Here is a 21,209-nt window from a genome sequence, read left to right on the forward strand (position 1 = left end):
TATATCACATATTAAGTACTTCATTTTTTTTTCTTTTGGTACTGGGGACTGAACCCAGGGGCATTCTACCATTAAGCTACATCCCCATCATTTATTTTATTTTTTGATACTGTGGATTGAACTTAGGGGAACTTAACAAACTGAGTCACATTCCCAGCCCTTTTTATTTTGAGACAGTGTGTTGCTAAATTACTTAGGCCCTCAATAAGTTGCTACGGCTGGCCTTGAATTTGCAATCCTCCTGCCTTAGCATCCTGGGTCACTGGGATTATAGGCATGCACCACCACACCTGGCAAATACTTCATACTTTTTCAAAGTTACTGGAACCATTCTCTAAGTATTACTAAAAACAATTTACAAAGTTTGATAAGTTTTCTCTAAGTATTACTAAAAACAATTTACAAAGTTTGATAAGTTTTCTCTAAGTATTACTAAAAACAATTTACAAAGTTTGATAAGTTATATATTCCAATTGCTTTCAGATGGTATAATGCTTCTCTAGAGTCAAGAACTATGGTGTTATTTCAAACATAGCAAATTATCAGTTCTGTAATTTCCTATATATAAATGTACTTTGTGAAAGGCTTCTATGACACACATAAAAAAAGCAAAATGCTGAGGAGATATTTGATGTATCAGTTGCTTTGCTGTGGCTTTTAAGTAAAGAATAAAAAGTGTCATAGAAGGAAGGTTTGCTCTTTTTCTTTTCTCTTCTGAAATCCAGCCCTTCCCTGCCCAAATGATGAAAGTTATTGTGTGGTTTTCACTGTTTAGAACTTCAGCAGACCAAAGACCCTGTGCAGCCTGATGAGAAATATCAATAGCATAGGACAGCAAGGGATCAAGGGGAAAAAGTGGCAGGGTAAGGAATCAGAGAACATAGGGAACAGGAAAAAACATTAAAGAAAAAAACAAGTCAAAAGCAGCATAAGAACAGTAAAAAAAAAAAACAGTGGATAAAAAAAAAATCCTACAAGTAATGTAATAACAGAATAGGGAGATGCTTGAAGAGAAGCATTTTATATGCACATAAGAATTCAGAGAGAGATGTTTAAAGGGCAAAATATTAAGTTCAGACAGTAGGATCAAAGAGGATGCATGAGACAACAAAGACTATGACAGAAATGACATAGAAAACAGTAAATGAGACAGAAATACCAATTTGGGTCCCCATTCTACTCTAACCCTATAACCAGAATGGAAAAGACTCAATGTTTGTATGATTTGCTTATTAAGTAATATACTTACTTCAGTTGATAAGTTTGAAACTTTTTTTTTTTTTTACATAATGGCTAGTATGCAGCTCAGCTGGAGAGTGTTCAAGCATTCAAGAGACCCTGGTTTTAATCCCAGCACTATAAATAAATAAATAAATAACTGACTGCATAATTATATAACTACCTATTTATCTATGTAACACATGCTTAATTACTTTATAACAAACCTATTTGTTTAAAGTCTCAAATTAAGAATAGTGTTTTTGTGTCCAGGTGAATCCTTTCTGCCATCTGTTGGCAGCATCTCTCTCCTTGACTAAATGTATCTAAACCCTTCTCAAGATATCATGAGAAAGGAGGTTGAAATCTGAAGAGGGATGGATGCACGTGTATCAGTTTGATAAATTTATATTATGCTTGATGGCATTACCCACTGCAACACTTTAATTAAAACACAAGTACTTTGACTTTATTCATCACAAAACTACCTTTCTTTTTCCCACTTAGTACATAAAGAGACACACCTTTACATTCAATTTCAATGCTTCTACAGCTGTCTATGTTCTCTATGTGTGTGTATACACACACACACACACACACACACACATGTATATATGTGGTGATATACAGATGGAAAGCTCTCATAGCGTAGAGTTTAATGAGACAATTGTGACCTTCCAATTATACATAAACATTGTTTAAAGTATGCAATACATTTCCTAGGTGTACAATCACTTTTTTATTTGGCAGTTATAGAAATACATCCATGTCATAGTGCTTATTTTGGCTAAAGAGCCAATGCTATTTTTTTCTGCTACTGTAGTGTTTTATTTTTACACAAATTAATTCAGTTCTTACATTTAAGAAATAAATACATTTACTGATATCAACCAAGTAAAGCTAAAACATGGTTGTTCTCAAACTAGACCAAAACAGTGACATAACCATTAGGAACAAGGTAAAGATGTCCTTATTCCCATTTTTCACAGATAATATAAATTCTTATTAAATCTCACATACTTATATTAATCTGATTTATCCAAGTAAAAAAAAATTGAATTCAGCCTAATTCTTACAGTCACTTTGAAATTTACAACCCAACCAATTTCTAAATACATGTGCATATTAAAATAACAGCAAATGGGTTATAAACATATTTAAAAATTTCTGATTATGAAATTTCACAGAGAAGTACATTAAATGTTACTTTGGCATTCCTGTTTCCTAGGCTTAAAGGAACAATAAACTAATAATTCCTTTGTAATGCAAATAATAACTCTTTTGGGAATAAGTAGAAAATATTACATCTTAAGGCAAGAAACATTTGTAAATACTTTTTACAGTCATCTAACAACAAATTAATAAAACTGATTCTAAATGGATGCAAATGATTGAATGCTACTTAATGAGAAAGTTCTTTGGAACTGACTATAACAGTATGAAAAACTTAGCTTTTAAAAAGTTAGTTCAATTTTGACATTTTAGTAACATATCGTTAACCTCTGGGTAAGAAGTAACTACTTTGTTATGTGTAAAAAAAAAATGTAGACAAACCAAACTAGAAAAAATTTTTAAAAAGTAACATGTAAATCATCTGAACACTTACTTTTTTCTTCCAGAAAAGAGGAGGAAAAGTCATTTTCTCAGGACTGACTAATCCAAGGCCCTGTTTTAACTTACATATGGGAGTGAATGAAGGGACTCATGGTGGTTAACTGTACTTTCCTGACAATACCACCGGGAGTAAGTTGATGGGTTTTACCCTGAAAGGCTTTAGACTAGTTTAAGTGTTATTTTATTTTTTAAAGCATTGCCTTTGCTGCTTAATCCAGTTTTAAGGCAAATAAAAAGAGGCATGTATATCTTCAGTACCCTTCTGCAGTCAGAAATATTCTTTTTAGAAAATGTTTACTTTTCAAAAAAGTCATGTTTCTTCACATACAATAGACTTTTCCTACATTTATTGCCCTGAAATTCTATTTGGTTACTCTTATCCCTTTTGTTAAAAGGCCACAAAGAAAGCTTCTTTGTAATGTTGTAGCTACAGAACTGATCAAAAACTAATCATCAAAATCAAGCACTGAATTTGAAAAATTAACCTCCTGAAGATGGGCAATTTTTTCTGTTTTAAAAAATTGAAATGTGAGAGAGGTGGGGGGATGGGGGAGGAGAGAGGAAAGGAGAGACCCAAATATCTCCTAGAACTCCATTCACCTTGTCTGATGAAATAAATTCCCCATGGTTATCTAATAGCAGCATTATTAAACAGTGCAATTCTTCCAAATTGAGTTCAAACAGTATCTTTCTTAAATAAAATAGTAAGTTCACTCATAGCTTTTGTTTATAAATAAAAATCATGGCATAAAACATTTAGCCTAAGTTGACTAAATTAGTAGAAGTAATAACTGCCCTGCCCATGAGGTAATGGGAATGAACACACACACATATGTGTATGTGTGCATCATTCAAAGCCAGTGATACCTCAACAAGAGGGTGAAAAAACTCAATACTAAATGAAAAGTAAAATGTTACATAACATACTTCTAATACTCCTCCATCAGTGAGAATTATGAATAGGCAATTGTTAATTTAAAAATCTGTGTAAGAGGACTGGGGATGTAGCTCAGCAGCAGAGCATTTGCCTAGCATGCATGAGGCCCTGAGTTTGATCCCCCAAACTGAAAACAAAACAAAACTAAGACACAAAGGAGTTATATACTCAAGAACAATTAGAGTCATATTTCATATATTTAATGTTCTAACCTATACAGTACATGCAAAAATCGCATGATTCTGAATTTCATATTTTGTAATTGATTTAAATTATTGTGGCACATAAATTTTAATACTTAAAAATTATTCCTTTTCACTTTTCATTTTCTATTCATTAATCTGAAACTAGGCACTTTAATCTAAAAATGCATTTTTAAAAAATGCATTTTAGATACTTTTGTGTAATTCACTCCTAAAATGTATAAAGACCACTTCAGGAGCAAAAGCAACAAATCTAACCCACTGATACAGTCAGCCACTCCAAACAAGTGGTATATGACTTAGGAACAAAATTAATGCAATTCTAAAAATATCTAATACACTCTGAAAAGCCTCACTCAAGAACAACCCACTTGTTCATTCACTTGTCATAGAGGACACAGAATATACTTCCATATCATTAAAAATATTTTGTTCTTTATCAGAGGAAGAAAAAAGAAAAAAAATTCTTTAAAACCTCACCAAGATTCAGTGGGGTGCAGTATCCTATGCCTGTAATCCAGCTACTTGGGAGATTGAGACAGGAGGATCTCAAGTTCAAGGCCAGCCTCAGCAATTTAGCAAGACTCTGCCTCAAAATAATTTTTTTTTTTTAAAGAGCTGGGAATGTAGCTCAGTGGTAAACCACGCCTGAGTTCAATCCCAGCACTGCAAAAAAAAAAAAAAAAAAAAAAGAATAACAACAAAAAAACCTATGACTCAAAGTATGAACATCTTAAAAATATGGGCATACTATAACAAATTCCCAGTATGCTGAGTCCCCTATGAGAGTAACTAAAAACTTGTTTTGTGGAAGAATAAAAGAGAAATTATTTTACTGTTACCAAGTTTGAATACCTCAGGTGTTGGGAGTCAGTCTCAAAATTACATTTATAAAGGGTATATTTTAAATTGCTTTTCTTAGTAAACAAATGCTATCTTTTGAATCAACATTAATTCAAGAGAAAAATGTTCTAATTATTAAAAGATTAAAGTACTTCAGTCTCTGTATTGTAATTCATAGGATCAATAGTTAACATATTTTGGAAACTACAATTAATCTAACATAAAGTTACAAGTTGTAAACTTCTCAAGTGTCAATTCATCTAAATGTTTTATATTGATACTCAGTGATTACAATTTCTCTGATTGAAATACATAAACAAATGTACAGGCAATAATATAAGCAGTACACATTAAATGCCACTACTGCCTAAATTTGATCTAACAAACGAATAACTTTACAGTTAAAAAACACGTTTTCAGGTAGTTAAACATATTGACACTAGGAGTAATATATTCTTCTATGTATGGACCACAAAGGTGTTATAATATATTCTTGCATGTGTGGACCATGAAGGACTTGGCTAAATGTATACTTTCAAGGTGCAAAGAATAAAAACAAACCTTTTAAGTATGACACTGGACATTTCTGACAGCTTGAAGATGATACATCAATTAACTCCCAAGTATTGGCTTCAAATTAAGCAATATTCCTATAGAATTCACAATTCACAACTTAAATTACTACCTAGATTATTAAAAAGCTGCTCTGAATATACTACACAGGGATGCAAAGAATTTCTATATAAGTACAGTACTTATTTTTTTTTTACGTACAGTACTTATTCATTCATTCTTTACTAGATTTTTTCCCCTCCCTGAGTCCACATCCACCAATTATGTAATACATATTACAAAATCAATAGTTACCTTAAAATATTTTATACCACTCTCAAAATGTATGATTCTTATGGTACTTATTGTACTTTGGCTTCCAATAGCCCACTGGATATAACATGACCATGACCGCTTAAACAGCTACTTGTGTGTCTCAGGGCATCTGCTCCAAGATAGGCCATTAAAAGTTCCATGCGGCGAATGAGTAACTGCATGAGGTCTTCGGCCAAAGTCTCTATACTTGAATAGCGCACCTTCTCAAAATCAAAAATGTCTTTGAGAAAGAAAATAACTTGATTCTGGAGAATGAACACAAAACAAAATTGGCATGTATTAGACCGAAATTATATTAAATCTAAAGAGTTACTAACATTATATCTAGCATTATATCAGGAGTCAGAACATCTGAACTCCAGGGATGATTTCACATCTCATTGGAAAAGGGACCTTGAACAAGCCATGTAACCTTTTTTTGGGTCCCATTTTCTTTTTGACAGATAAATATAAGATAATACCACCCATCCAATTTACTACTCAGGGCTGATATAATGATTAAAAAGAAATCTGAAAGAAGTGCCTACAAACCCTAAATGTGAGGGGCTATTTCCTCTGAGTACTGGTACTACTTTAGGAGAAAAAGAAACTATTTTCAATAATCATAAATAATTATTAAATGTGCATTCTTCTGTACAAAATCCCTTAAGACACAAAAAATAAAAATAAGTCCAGGCCTCAAATCAGAGAAAGACCTAGAAGAATATTTTACCTCAGTTAAGTTGATACTTATTTTGAAACTCATCTCCCCCTCCCCCCAGGGCTAAGGACCAAACTCAGGCCTCAAGCATGCTAGGCAAAAACTGTGCCACCAAGCTAAATCCCTAACCCCTGACACTCATTTAAGTACATTTACTTAAATGGGTAGTATACTATTCTTTTTAATAGTATACTACTATTAAGTATACTATAAATTGTAAATTTCAATTGCAAGGTCATGATGAAAAGAAAGTAATTCCAAAGAAAAAAAGCAGGAATATATCATTTATATCCTCTAGAAATCAAATACTAAGTACTAACAAGACATATAGGTTCACTGGATTTTATAGTCACAAGGGTAATTAGCAATCAACCTGTGAAGTCCCATCATTTTGAAGACAAAAGGATTATTTTTCCCCCAAGTCAGACTGTTCATTAATGACAGATTTAATTCGCAGCTCAATTTTTTCAATTAAAATACCTTACATCTGGGAGGGCAAGTAACCTAGTTAAAAATTAATGAGTTCTAAATGACAGTAAAATAAACATTTCCTAAATTATTTATACAAATATTACATCAGTAGCACATAAACATAGTAACTTAATTCAAAAATGAATATATAATGAAACACCCAAAGTTTAAAATTCATATTCAATTATGTTTATTTTTAATTGCTCCTTGAAACTCAGCCTACACCTTATTGAATAGAGACACTCCTTTGGCACTTTGCCGACGACATATTCTTCAATGAACTTTACTGTGTGTTTTGGCAAACATAATTGTCTGACATTAGGATACAACTTTAAACTCCCATGTTATTTCTCACAACTTGGATTTTATCGTTCATATCAGAACTTACTGCACTAGGATGGGAAAAGTGCTTGGAACAAATTATTTTGGATAAATTGTACTGTTATATTGTGTATTGTGTACATATACAAATATGGACCATCAAATCCCATTAGTATGAACAATTATAATGCACCAATTTTTAAAAAGTGGGGAGAAAATAACTTTCTGCAATAAAAATATTGCTTGTTTATAAATTTCAAGTATCTAGGCATGAAGAACAAACTACATGAATTCCACTGTAACACTGTAACACCATGCAAGACCATGACAGAAAGAATTGATAAGGTGAATGGACTCAGTGAACCTATTCTACACTAAGGCACCAAATCTATAGAGCACTGGTTCATTTTAATAACAACATTACTATAAAATGTCACTAATTCAAATTGGTCACCTGAATTTAAGTAACCTGTATAACTTCACATTTAAATAAAATTCTTTCTTCTACAAGCAAAACCAAAACAGAATAAAATCTTATCCCTTTTTTAAAAAATATTTGTTTTTTAGTGGTAGGTGGACACAATAACCTCTATTTTATTTTTATGAGGTGCCGAGGATTGAACCCAATGCCTCACGCATGATAGGCAAGCACTCTACTGCTGAGCCACAACCCCAGCCCCCTTATCCACTTTTTGATTCACTAAAAAAAGCAATAAATCAATATATCAATGACTGAACATACCTTAAAGAAGCAACATAAATCATAAAGAGAATTTCTCGGACCCAAAAAGCCCCAGGCGAGGACAGGGCTTATGTGCTCACAAATGGCATAAAAATGGGCAAAAAATCCATCTGGGATCTGTTGGGAAGTAAAAAAAAGAATAGTTATTTTGTCTCGTACTTACTTCCTCTAGCAGAGAAACTGAAATTGTTATCTATTATATGATCAGCTCTTTTTGAGGGTAAGCCAAGAGTCAATCATGAGCCAGTCTATTTAAAAAATTAATAAACTTAGAAGTAACTTTCAGAGTCAAAGAGTGTTTTTATGTAGATTTCATATCCTAGCCAATATTATTCCAGATATGCTGAGAAAAGTGGTTTTTCTTTCTTTCTGTCCCCAATTCCCTCTTCTCTATTTTTTGAAACTGGGGATTGAATCCTGAGGGTGCTTTACCACTGATCTAAATCCCTAGCCCTTTTTATTTTGAGAGAGGGTCTAGCTAAGTTGCAAAGGCTGGCCTTGAATTTGTGATCCTCCTGCCTCCTTCTCCTGAGCAGCTGTGATAACAGGCATGCACCACCACACTTAGCTACATTTTAGAATATGTGAATATACATAATGAGATATCTTGGGGATAGAATGGAAGTTTATGCATGAAATTCATTTGTGCTTTATACACACCTTATAAACTCAGCCTGAAAGTAAGTTTTCACAATATTTTTGGTGTACTTTCATTTTGACTGCAACCTGTCACATGAAATACATTGTGAAAATTTCTACTTGTACCATCATGGCAGCTCTCAGAAAGTTTCAATTTGAGAGCATTTTGAATTTTTCATTTTCAAATTAGGGATGCTCAATCTGTACTTCATTAAAACAAACAAAACCAATCATGGGGCTGGAGTTGTGGCTCAGCATGTATGAAGCACTGGGTTCAATCCTCAGCACCATATGAAAATAAAGAAATTAAATAAAGGTATTATGTCTATCTACAACTAAAACAAAAAAATTTTAAAGAAAAAAATCTTAAAAAAAGAAAGCAATCATGCTGTGTTGTAAAAAAGCAATAACAAGAATGTTACAATTCCTTAGCCATATAAACTTTAGGAGTATTCTTGAGTATTTAAAAGCCTTACTAAATCACTTAATGGTATTAATGAAAAAGATTAAAAAGAGTTCAAATGATTAATTATTAAGTTATTTTTACTAGAACCATAACCTTTAGTTAAGAAATCCAATATTAAAAATTTAATTGTGTAATTGCTTCTTCTTGTGAACTATTAATACATATGCTTATGTTTTAGGAAACTGTTTATTAATAACTTTCTGAATGTCCTTTGTTAAATAACATCCTGTGGGATCTGTCATAAAGCACTGATTGGAATAATTATGCCTTAAGATTTTGTTCATAACCCACTTGAATCAAATGTATGAAATATGATATGTCAAGAGCTTTGTAATGTTTTGAACAACCAATAAAAAAAAAAAAAGATTTTGTCTTTTGGGGCTGGGGATGTGGCTCAAGCAGCAGCGCGCTCGCCTGGCGTTTGTGCGGCCCGGGTTCGATCCTCAGCACCACATACAAACAAAGATGTTGTGCCCGCCAATAACTAAAAAATAAATATTAAAAAACTCTCTCTCTCTGTCTGTCTGTCTCTGTCTCTCTCTCTTTAAAAAAAAATCTTTAAAAATAAAAAAAAGATTTTGTCTTTTGGGGCTGGGGTTGTGGCTCAGTGGTGGAGTGCTTGCCTCGCATGTGCGGGACCCTGGGTTCGATCCTCAGCACCACATACAAAAATAAACAAGTGAAATAAAGGTGTTGTGTCCAACTACAACTAAAAAATAAATATTAAAAAAATTCTGTCTTTTGGAGGAGTTGTTTTTTATTTTACAGTCTCCAGGACAATCTTTTAAACCTCAGTTTAAAAAACATGACAGCAGCAGTTATCACTTAACAAAGAGTACCCACAGTATTCTGGATAGTATGCTATATTCTAATTAGTTTGCTAAAACATTCTTGGCAAAACAGATCATGTTACCATCATTGTAAGTATGTGAAAAGTGATATTTGGGATGGTAAACAACCAGCTACAGCATACCAGCTAGCTAGTGGTGAAGGATGGAAAGTTATCAGGCATTTACTGAGTTTATTCTAGTCTAAAACATGTTCTACATATATTAAAATTCTAAATGATACAGACTCAAGTGTTTTAGGAGTTCGAGAAGTGAGAAATTAGTGTGGGCTCAAACAGAAAAGATACACTTTGGCAAGGAACATTGAGAGCCGAACTCAATAGTAGATTAGATTTATTTAAGTATAGAGGGAAGTTTTACATTCCATACATAGAAAATAGTTCTTCCAAAGGTGAGATTTATAGGTATTTGTGGATATTGAAAGAAGACTAGAATGAAGCATAGTATTTACTCTAAGAAGTAGGAAACAGGGCTGGTGATGTAGTGCAGTGGTTGAGTACTTGCCTAGCAAGTGTGAGTTCCTGGGCTCAATCTCCAGTACTGGGAGGCGTGTGAGGGAAAGGAGGAGAAAACAGAACTATTGGTAATGATGCTATTACTATCATTATGGAAACTGTTGCTTATTAAAATCTTTTAAGATTACTTTTAACTTTATGTTTAAATTAAATTTGTTATATCATTGATATTATCTCATTTCATACTGACAGTAGTTTTAAAAAGTAGACATTAACTCCATTTTGCAAATGGGAAAACTGAAGGTCAGCTAATGGTTGGTATTTGCCATGATCGTGCTAGCTAGTATGAGAATCACACTCAGTCTACAAAAATCTCTTTTCTAGTGCTAAACCAGTTTCAAACATTATCATTTATAATAATCATTTAGGAAATGAGTTATGATTTGAATGTGAGGTATCCCCCCAAAAGCTCCTGTGTTACTGTAGGAATGTTTAGAAGTGAAATAATTAAGACTGTGAGAGTTGTCACCTAATCAGTCCACCCTAGTTTGAATGGACTAACGAGGTGGTAACTGTAAACAGGTGGGGCATGGCTGGAGGAAATAGGTCACTGGGGTATGTCCTAAAGGGTGCATGTTCCCTGTGGGGCCCATACCCCAATCTTCCTAATCCCACCTTGAGCTAGGTCCTTCCCCGATAATGTCTAAAAGATGTCTCTGCCTCATCTTAGGCCCAGAGCAATGGAGTTGGCCATCTATGGACTGAGACCACTGAAATTGTGAGCCCCAAATAAACTTTCCCTCCTCTAAGTTTTTCTTGTTGGGTACTTTGGTAACAGCAACACAAAAGATGACAAATGGACTAATGCAGAACCTGTTTAAAATACAGGGCTTCTGGAAAAATCTGAAATAAGAATTATTCAAATACAGGGTCTCTGGAATTCTTTCTTTTGGTGGTACTGGGGATTGAATTCAGGGCCTTGCACCTGAGCTACAATTCCACTTCCAACTAAAATTATTTCTAACAGCACGTACTGAAGATATTGTGAGGATTATATTCCTGACATTATCAAAGTTAATAAATACTGAATTAAAAATATGGATGATAAAATATTACAGGTCCTTGAGCAAATAATATAGTAATGGGCAATATTTGTATAATGCACTATGCTAAGCACTGTTAAGCACTTTACATTGTATATTCACAACAAATCCTATGAGGAACTGGGTGTGGTAGCACACTTTTTGATTCCAGCTTCTTGGGAGGTTGAGGAAGGAGGATAACCAAGTTGGAAGTCAGCCTTAGCAACATAACTAGATTCTGTCTCAACAAAACAAAACAAAAAACAATCCTATGAGGTAGATACTATTATTATCCTCTTTTTAGAGACAAGGGAATTGAGGCACACAGAGGTTAAGCAACTTGCCCAAGGTCACATTTTTAATAAGTAGCATCTGAATTTCACTTCAGAGTTTATGTCTTTAGCCACCAGTACTGTATGGTGAGAGCAATATGTAGTGGATGAAATGGGCTACAAACTTTTGAGACTTTTGGGGTAAGTACCTAGAACTAAATAAAGCAGCTATTAGAATCAAATCATTAATTCTCAGTTGGATTATATGAAGGAGAGACCACTATATTACTAATTTTAAAAAATAATATCATTAAACTAAAAAAAAACATAAAAGCCCTATTAGAGCTATTCTAGCCCTAAATATCTTTAGTTGAAATCTCACATATGCTTCAATACTTGCTACACTGAATTATACAGAACATTAAGGAAAAGGGAGAAGGCATTCAAAAAAAGGACCCAGTACCAATAAGTCACTCATCAAGCTTGAGGGATAGTCCCTATTATTAGCTGCCATCCTTATATGAGAACTGACATATTTTATTGATAAGATCCTGAAATTGTTTCACAAAATAGCTGCTATGGTTTGTCCCCACCAAATTCATGTTTCGGTTTGGTTCTTAATGCAGCAGTGCTGGGAGGTAAGGCCTAATGGGAGGCGCCTGGGTCATGGAGGTGCTGCCTGTGTGATGGATTGGTGCCTTTCTCAAGTCTAGTCAGACTGCATTAATTATCATGAGAACAGACTATTATAAAGTAAGGCTGTCCCTGGTGTTTTGCCTCTTCCCTATGGGCCTGCATGTTCTGCTTTCCATCCTGAGTTGAAGCATCTTACCAGCATAGCTGGCAGATCTTAGACTTACCATTTCAGAACCATGAACTGAATAAACTTCTTTCCTTACAAATTAGTGAGTCTCAGGTATTCTGTTTTAGCAACAGAAAATGCACTAAGACAGGAGTTTAGGGAATAATGGGTTTTACCTTCATCTGTTCCCTTTTCTGTTTCAGCACTGACCAACAACTTGAAGCCACAGCCTAAATACATGCAGAAGAGAAAGACAAGATTAAATTTACAGCTACATCAACATTTCCTTTTAGAAAAGGGTGATTTTTATTATAATTCAAAGTTCAGGGGAATAAAATGTCCCATTTATAATTTCTTATTTAGTCCAGGTTCCTTATATTGCTTGTAAACTTTAATAAAAAGATACTTCATTTTTACAAATTTAAAATTTAAATATATAACCCCCAAATAAAAAAGGTTTAATCTGATGCTTCAATTACAATTAAATTCTTAAGAGTTCTTATCTTATATTCTGAGGGGAAAAAATGAAAATATATGTATATAGATGCACATACATAAACAAATGTTCCATGTTTAAAAATAAAACAAAGTAGTACTTTTTCCTTCAAAAAACAGGAAATATTTGTGAGTAAACATTTTTATTTAAGAAGTATGAAATTATAACCATGATAGGACAAAAAAACAAATAAATAAAATAAATAAACTTATTCAGCACATTCTGAAGAATTCTGACCCTACTCTTGCATGACCTAACTTTGATGAAGGTCACTTTACCAAACAAATTCAGAGATGAAGAACACATACTTCCTATGATTAAAAAAATTTAAATCAGAAGAAGGTAGATTTATAAAAATACTTCAAAAACTAAAAATACTTTAAAACTTAATATGAAGGTTAGGATTGGAATTCAGTGGGATATTATATTATCTACCATGCACAAGGCCCTGGGTTCAATCCCCAACACAAAAATGAATAATGAGGAAATTTCAAAATAATTGTGAAACTGCCAATAGGAACTAACTTACTTCTAGAAGCATATTTAAAGCCCATCAAAAATCAAGGTCAGAGAATTAAATATAATAAACAGACTGAGAATATTCAAAGTATAAAATATGGCTTGAGCCTATCTTATTTTTATAGCTGCCTATTTTTTCCTCTCATAATTTTCTTTTTTTCTCTATTTTTCTGCCCCCCCCCACCTTATACTAGGGATTGAACTTGGGCATTTTATCACTAAACTATATCTCCAGATCTTTTTATTTTATTTTTGGTACCAGGGATTGAACCCAGGAGCACTTAACCACTGAGCCACATCCCCAGCCCTGTTTTGTATTTTATTTAGAGACAGGGTTTCACTGAGTTGCTTAGCACCTTGTTTTTGCTGAAGCTGGCTCTGAACTCAGGATCCTCCTGTTTCAGTTTCCCAAGCCACTGGGATTAGAGGCGTGTGCACTATGCCCAGCCCAGGCCTTTTTATTTTTAGACAGGGTCTCATTAAGGTGCTGAGGCTGACTTCAAACTTGTCATCCTTCTGCCACTGCCTCCTCATTTGCTGGGATTACATGCTTGTGCCATCATAACCAGCTTCTCCAAATTTTGATAATATTTAGGAATATACATATCTCTATTTTCCTCTTAAAAATATACATTGTCACTTAAAAAAACTATAACTTCCATATTTCAGTCTAGTCTTTCAGCCATTTCCATTACAGATAATTTTTTTTGTTAGGCCTGAACTATCTGAAGTCTGAATTTCTTTAGAGCTCTGAAGAAATATGAGGTTTACCAGATCAAGGCTAGGACTGGTAAAAGGGTCAAAACGAGAAATTCATCTGAAGGTGTGATATATATACACATATACATACATACATATACATACACATACATATCTGATTCTACTATCAGAGAATAGGCTCAGTTTCCACAGTAGTCATTCCACAGGCAGATATATATGTAAATTTTATTGTTTTCCCCAGTTCTGATCATTTTCTTATAAAATTTAAATGGCTAAGAAAGGAAAATCACCACTTACAGTTTCTTTTTCTTTTAAAGTATTTATTTTTTAGTTTTTTTTTTTAGGTAGACACAATATCTTTATTTTATTTTTATGTGGTGCTGAGGATCGAACCCAGTGCCTCATGCATGCCAGGAAAGCTCGCTACCACTTGAGCCACATCCCCAACCCCACTTACAGTTTCTTTGAAGGAAGAGTTTAGCCAGCGATTATTTACTACATTCTGTATGGATGTTGGTGGGTTTTCTAGGTCTTCAAAAGAATCCATTAATATAAAATCCAGAACAACATCATAAAAATTTAGATTTTTCACCTGCATTAAATTGGGAATTAAAACATAAATTATTATTACAGAGAGATGGAATAAAGTCTGAGTCAAGGCTTCATACTTGGGTAACAGCAGGGTTTTCTTTTTTCTGAGTCAAATCTGATTATATTTCTGACAGAGATGAAGAGAAGAGTTAAATATGAAATATCACCACCAGAAATTACAATTCACATGGTAGCTGATCCTTCCTGGATCTCATCAAGTACAATTAATTTCTCATTACTCTTTATTTTATGATTCATTTTCAGGCTTCCATTAGATCATCCATATAATGTTCATTCTACTTTGTTACTTAGTTATTAGTATATCTACTTGTCTTCCTACCAGATCACAAACCTCCTGATTTTCATTCCTTCATACAGATTGTTATATAACATATACTAGACTAAGTGCTTAGACTTCTACAGTAAGCAAACTGATGCCTTTTGTCTAGTCGGGAAAACAGCAACAAAATAATCTCACAAAAATCCAATGACAAACTCTGACAAGCACAATAAATGAGAAAGTACATGAGAGTCAAAAATGGAGATTTTGATTTTAAGCTGGATGCCAGACAGAGCTTTTCTTGGGGAATGAGGCTTCCCAGGTAGAAAAAATTCTTAACCAGAGACTTTAAGGTGAGAAGGAACAAAATGGTGTTGAATTGAAAGAAATCATTGAAAGAATGGAGTAGTACTCTACAAGAGATTGGCAAGATCCAAGAATGAAGGGCTGGATCCTGCAGGGATTTATGGCCCATGTGAATGAGATTCCATTTCATTCTCACAATATTTGGGGTGCAGTATGGGGTTGGGGATGATAGAAGAGAGAGACCCATGATTGATTGATTGATTGTACTCGTGATCTAACCCAGGGGTGCTTAACCACTGAGCCACATCCCCATCACTTTTTATTTATTTATTTTGAGACAGGGTCTTACTATGTGGCTTAGGGCCTTACTAAGTTGCTGAGGCTGGCTTTGAATTTGTGATCCTCCTGCTTCAGCCTCCTGAGTCACTGGAAGTACAGGTGTGCAACACCACACCCAGCTCCAACTGTATTTTTTGAAGATCATTTTGGTAACAGTGTAGAGAGTGGAACAGAGAATGGAAAGAGTAAAGTGGTGGTGGCAGTTGGGGGCCAGGCAGGGATTCAAGGAACACAAAGATTCTGAGGTGGGTCAGAAGAAAGGCAACAGACACTTAGGCCAAGATAGTAGAAACAGAAATAGAGAAAAGTTGAAGACATTAAAATATATTTAAGAGATAAAATTGACAAAACTTAGAGATGAATATGAAAAAGTGGGAGAGGACCAGGGAAGGGTAAAGGATGAGACTGAGGTTTCTGGCTTATAGAACAGAAAGGATACTGATCCCATTCATTGAATAAAGGAACACTATAGAAGGAAAAATTATGCCTCTATGTTATAAACCTGTTTTTTCCTGCTTAGAATGCCTTTTGGTGCCTTTTAAATTCATTCTTTAAGCTACTACAACAAGATGCTCCAGGCTTATCATGTGCTCTTTCTGTCTCGGCACTGAAATAAGTTATTTTCCCAAGGAGTCCTAGTTTGTTTTTAGTGGAATGTGGTCATTAGAAATCCAAGATCTGTGTGCTGAGAATAATTTTTTTTTGTAATATTGTTGCTTCCAGATCCTCTCAATGGACAGAGCTAGGAAATATTATTTATGTACATGCAAATTTTTCTATTTATATTTATTTCTACAATAATATATATTAGAATCTATAAATTCACACTGATAGCTCCAATTCTAATCTTGACTTTTTATACCTTCCTTCTCCAACAGTAAGAATCTGCCTCTGATTCTTCTCAATAAATTTATTTGTTCAATTCTTGTAACCAATCCCCAGCTCCACTGAGCAGACTATTGTCCTATCTAAAACCACTTGCATAGGACACCATTACTGCCCTGCTGGAGATTGCCAATTGACTTTTAGATGGAAAGAAGGTAGGAAAGAAAGGAGGAAGGAAAGAGGGGTGAATAGAGGAAACGAAGGTTTTTTAAAAACTATTTACCACAATTGGCCCAAGTATAAAAAAGTACAGTTTCTATTGTTTATGACTCTGTCAGAACACTGCCCTACCACCACATAATTGGTTTTACTATCACTTAACAATGAAACAAAGGCCTCGACTCACATAAACATGCACAAATAATGAAGAAAAGTTTAGAAATTATAAAAATTTTGAATTTACCCCTCTGGCAGCAAGTTCCATTTCAGTACTAGCCCAGTGATCAGTTTGCTCTAAAAAATACATCATTTCATCAAAAACATCTTCAAACTTCTTTGGATTCTGCAGATGAAAATACATTTTAATCCTAAACTCAAGCCTACAAAATAAATAAGTTGCTTTTCAAGTAAGTTTGCTGAATCTTAATTATTTTAAGTAACTGAATTGAAATAATTTTTCAAGGTATGCACATTTATTTCATTTACTCTTTTGTTTTTCTAATATTTTTCAGAAGTCAAGAATGAGAATGGTAATAAAAGGTCAACTCAAATTGTTTATTACTCAAATATGTATGCCTATTTAGGTCAATCTTTAAGATGAAAATATGCTTTAGCAGCCATTATGAGATGCTTTTGTGGTTCCTCTCCTTTTGGAAGAACTCAAGTTCAAATTCCTGGTTTTATCTGCTATGAGAAAGCCAAGAAAGGAACACAAGATTTACTCTGGGAATTACAAGTAGTTAATATCACCTTATGTTTACTTAATACTTTACATTTTAAGTTGTTTTCCCATTTATCATTTATTTAAATATAATTCTATTATATAAATGAGGGAACTGAGTCGAAAGGAATTGTATCTGAAAACCAAGTACATGCAAATGATTCAAGGAAGGCCCTGTTTTATTTATTTTTTCTCTCATCATGTGGATAACTGCATAAAATAAAGTGATTCCTTATAGTCTGAATGAAGTTCTGTCCTTGTATCTACTTTATTCAGTCCCATGAAGATAAGTAAGAGGCATCTCTATTTGTATTCCAGAATATTTCTGGATATTCTGTCCTTTAACCTTCTTCCTGAACAGGATTAAGGAAGGTAAAAGAGGAGGTATTATTAGTCATAACAACAGTGGTGGCTATAATAGTAGATCTAATGACGATCTTACCATGACAATCACAAACTTTATGGCAAATTGGGAATAATTCATGCCAAACAACTTAGTCAAAAAGGAATGGATATTATACATAGGAAATAACAACCCAAGTAGAAATCAATGCTCTTTGGATGATGATGATGATGATGATGATGATGATGATGATGATGATTTTACTATTATTTTGAGGTGCTGGGGATTGAACCTAGGTAAGCATCCTAGGTAAGTACTTACCATTTAGCTACTTTCACACTCCTTTTTGAGACAGTGTCTCACTAAATTGTCCAGGCTGGTCTCAAACTTGAGGTCTTCCTGCCACAGCTTCTAAAGCAGCTGGGATTACAGGCATGAGCTGCATGTCCAGTTTAGATGATGATGATGATGATGATGATGATGATGATGATAATTTTGTGATACTGGGGATAGAACCCAGGGATGCTCTGCCACTGAGCTACATCCCTAGTTTTTTTCTTTTTCTTTTTTTTTAGTACCAGGGGTTGAACCCAGGTGTGCTTAACTACTGAGCCACATCCCTAGCCATTTTATTTTTTAATTTTGAGACAAGGTCTCACTAAGTTGCCCGGGCTGGCCTTGCAATCCCCTTGCTTCAGTTTCCCTAGTTGCTGGGATTATAGGTTTGTGTCACTATGCACAGCTTGGCTTAGATTATTATTTTTTTGGGGGGCGGGTACTAGGGATTGAACTCAGGGGCACTCGACCACCAGCCACATCCCCAGCCCTATATTATATTTCATTTACAGACAGGGTCTCACTTGAGTTGTTTAGTATCTTGCTACTGCTAAGGCTGGCTTTGAACTCACATTCCTCCTGCTTCAGCCTCCCAAGCTGCTGAGATTACAGGCGTGCTCCACTGCAACCAGCTTTAGATTATTATTATTATTTTTAAAAATATTTTTGAGTTGTTGATGTACCTTTATTTTTTATTTATTTGTATGTGGTGCTAAGAATTGAACCCAGTGTCTCATACATGCTAGGCAAGTGCTCTGCCACTGAGCTACAACCCCAACCCCTAGATTATTTTTAATATGTGAACCTTTGCAACTATCTACAAAAACTTTTCAACCATTAAAAAACTAATGTACTTTAATCTTCAGTTAAATGAAAATAATAATAAAAAAACTTGCTAGCAAAAGTAGTTTACCTTTCGTGCTTTCACAATTAAAGCTGATAAAATTTTCCTTCCACTCTCTGCAAGGAATATCCTGTTGGCTGTTTCTGAAAGAATCACCTAAAAAAATATCCATCCCAAACAAAGTAAAAAGAGACCTATAATAAAATTGGACATCCAACTTTATAAACATCCACACATAAATAACCTTAATATAGCTAATACATTGCATTTACTAAATTAAAAAAAGTCCACATTAAAATAAAAAGCTCTTGAAACCTATGAACAAAAAAAATATTAAAGGGAGATAAATCTGAAATTAGATTTTGTTCAATATAATCAAAAAGTCTAAAATAAATTTATATAGTCCCCAAATATAAGACTTCATTTTTTTTTAGAAAATGACTTTTAAAAATCCTAAAATACAAACCAGTTGATAATAATAAGGATGATTTTTAAATAGCCCCAACTCTTTTTGAGCAGTATTGGGGGACTGAACTCAGGGGTTCACTGAGCTACAAGCTCAGCTTTTTTTGAGGGGGTTAGGTACTGGAGATTTGACCCAGGGGTGCTTTACCACTGTGCTATATCCCCCAGCCCTTTTTATTTTTTATTTTGAGACAGGGTCTTATTAAATTACTGAGGCTGGCCTCAAAATTGGGATACTCTTGCCTCAACTTCCTGGGTTGTTAGGATTACAGGTGTTCACCACCATGCCCAGCTCCTAAGCAGCCATTTTTAGATACTTATAGCATCAAAATACTATTACTGATTTGACAAAGTGCAGTGGACTTGGGAGCCACGGAAAAGTACAATGACAAATGGAAACCAATTAGCAGGGAGGAAAAATATACCCTAGTAGGCTTTATATCAAAAAGGTAAAGATGAGTGGTAGGTAAAGTCACTTAATGTCTGAAAAAATACCTGAAAAGCCTGTCGAATACAATGAAGTTTGGCAAGAAAATCACTGTCTCCCAGGCACTCCAACATTTCAGTTCTGTGTAATAAATAGGGAAGACAACTGTTAAACTTCATTCAAGGTCAAGCTGAGTACAAATATGAACTCAAACAAGGCTAAACCTCAGGACCTCAATATAAAATATATATCTTCCCTATACTGACAGAACATGTGAAAGAATTTCTTTTCTAACAGGACCAAAAACATTTTTCTTTATCCTCATAAACATAGTTTCAATAAATACCACACAAACATACTAACAGCAACTTAATATTTTCCATAAACATATGCTAAACTGGAGAGGTACCTCAGTACTCTGGAGTAAATTTTTCCTTCTTCAACTAAATGCATGGCTTCTTCATAAAAAGGGCAGCGGCAAAAAGACTCCAGGCTGTAGGTATGCCGTATTTCTCTGTGTTCTGCAAGCTAGGAATACAGTGTTAACACAGATGACACTGATACAACAGGAGGAACTAAAAGAAAAAAATGGGATTTCCCTATTATCAAAATATGCTAAATTTGATTAAAACAAAATCTTCACCAACATTTTATAGCTAATAAAACCTAATTTACTTCAAAATTCAGTTGTTAAGGAGTAAAATTTTGTTAGGAAGCTTCATTCATTTTGAATCCAAACATTTAAATTCACAGGGTACATAAATAAGCAATATCTTATTATTTATCAATAATAATAACTGAACAGGATGCATTAGAAAAAGAGAGAGAAGCTAGGTGTGGTAGTTCATGCCTGTAGTTCAAGTTACTTAGGAGACTGAGGCAGGATGCAGGAGGATCATAAGTTTGAACACAGCCTGGGCAATTTAGCAAAACTCTGTCTCAAAATACAATAAAAAGGGTTGGCTCAGTGGTAGAGCATTTGTCTAACATGTGCAAAGCCTGGGTTCAATCCCCAGTAGTGTTGAGAGAGAGAGAGAAGGATGAGGAGTAGGAGTAGGAGGATTTTTATCATCCAAAGAGTACTTAAAAGTATAACTCATGAAGCAAAACTTTCTACAAAAACATGGAAATAAGCTTGACTTGGCTATTCTAAGAAATTCTGTCTTATATTTAGCTTTGATTAAACTTTGTGTAACTCAAAGTCATGTTCCTCTGACTAGCAAAACAACTCTACAAATTCCAGCCTTCTGACAGTTCATTTAAAAAATAACTGCAAA

The 21,209-nt window shown here is 34.1% G+C and overlaps 1 protein-coding gene across 3 annotated transcripts in view; it reads right to left on the reverse strand.

Annotated features, from left to right (window-relative positions):
* Nucleotides 1–2,374: 2,374 nt before the first annotated feature.
* Nucleotides 2,375–21,209, reverse strand: part of MIGA1 (mitoguardin 1) — a 76,416-nt gene continuing 57,581 nt past the window's right edge. For 2 of the 3 annotated variants that reach the window (XM_081308888.1, XM_081308886.1), the window contains exons 9-16: nucleotides 20,342–20,460; nucleotides 20,001–20,073; nucleotides 19,110–19,196; nucleotides 17,041–17,139; nucleotides 14,694–14,828; nucleotides 12,678–12,731; nucleotides 7,938–8,054; nucleotides 2,375–5,948 (exon numbers count right to left, since the gene is read on the reverse strand). In XM_081308888.1, the coding sequence (XP_081165014.1) occupies nucleotides 5,730–5,948; nucleotides 7,938–8,054; nucleotides 12,678–12,731; nucleotides 14,694–14,828; nucleotides 17,041–17,139; nucleotides 19,110–19,196; nucleotides 20,001–20,073; nucleotides 20,342–20,460 (903 nt within the window). In that variant the 3' untranslated portion in view covers nucleotides 2,375–5,729. The remainder of the gene's footprint in view (nucleotides 5,949–7,937; nucleotides 8,055–12,677; nucleotides 12,732–14,693; nucleotides 14,829–17,040; nucleotides 17,140–19,109; nucleotides 19,197–20,000; nucleotides 20,074–20,341; nucleotides 20,461–21,209) is intronic. The other variant, XM_081308887.1, reaches the window with a different exon arrangement.

This window comes from Spermophilus citellus (genome assembly GCF_964194105.1).
Source record: "Spermophilus citellus genome assembly, chromosome: 9".
Classification (NCBI taxonomy): domain Eukaryota; kingdom Metazoa; phylum Chordata; class Mammalia; order Rodentia; family Sciuridae; genus Spermophilus; species Spermophilus citellus.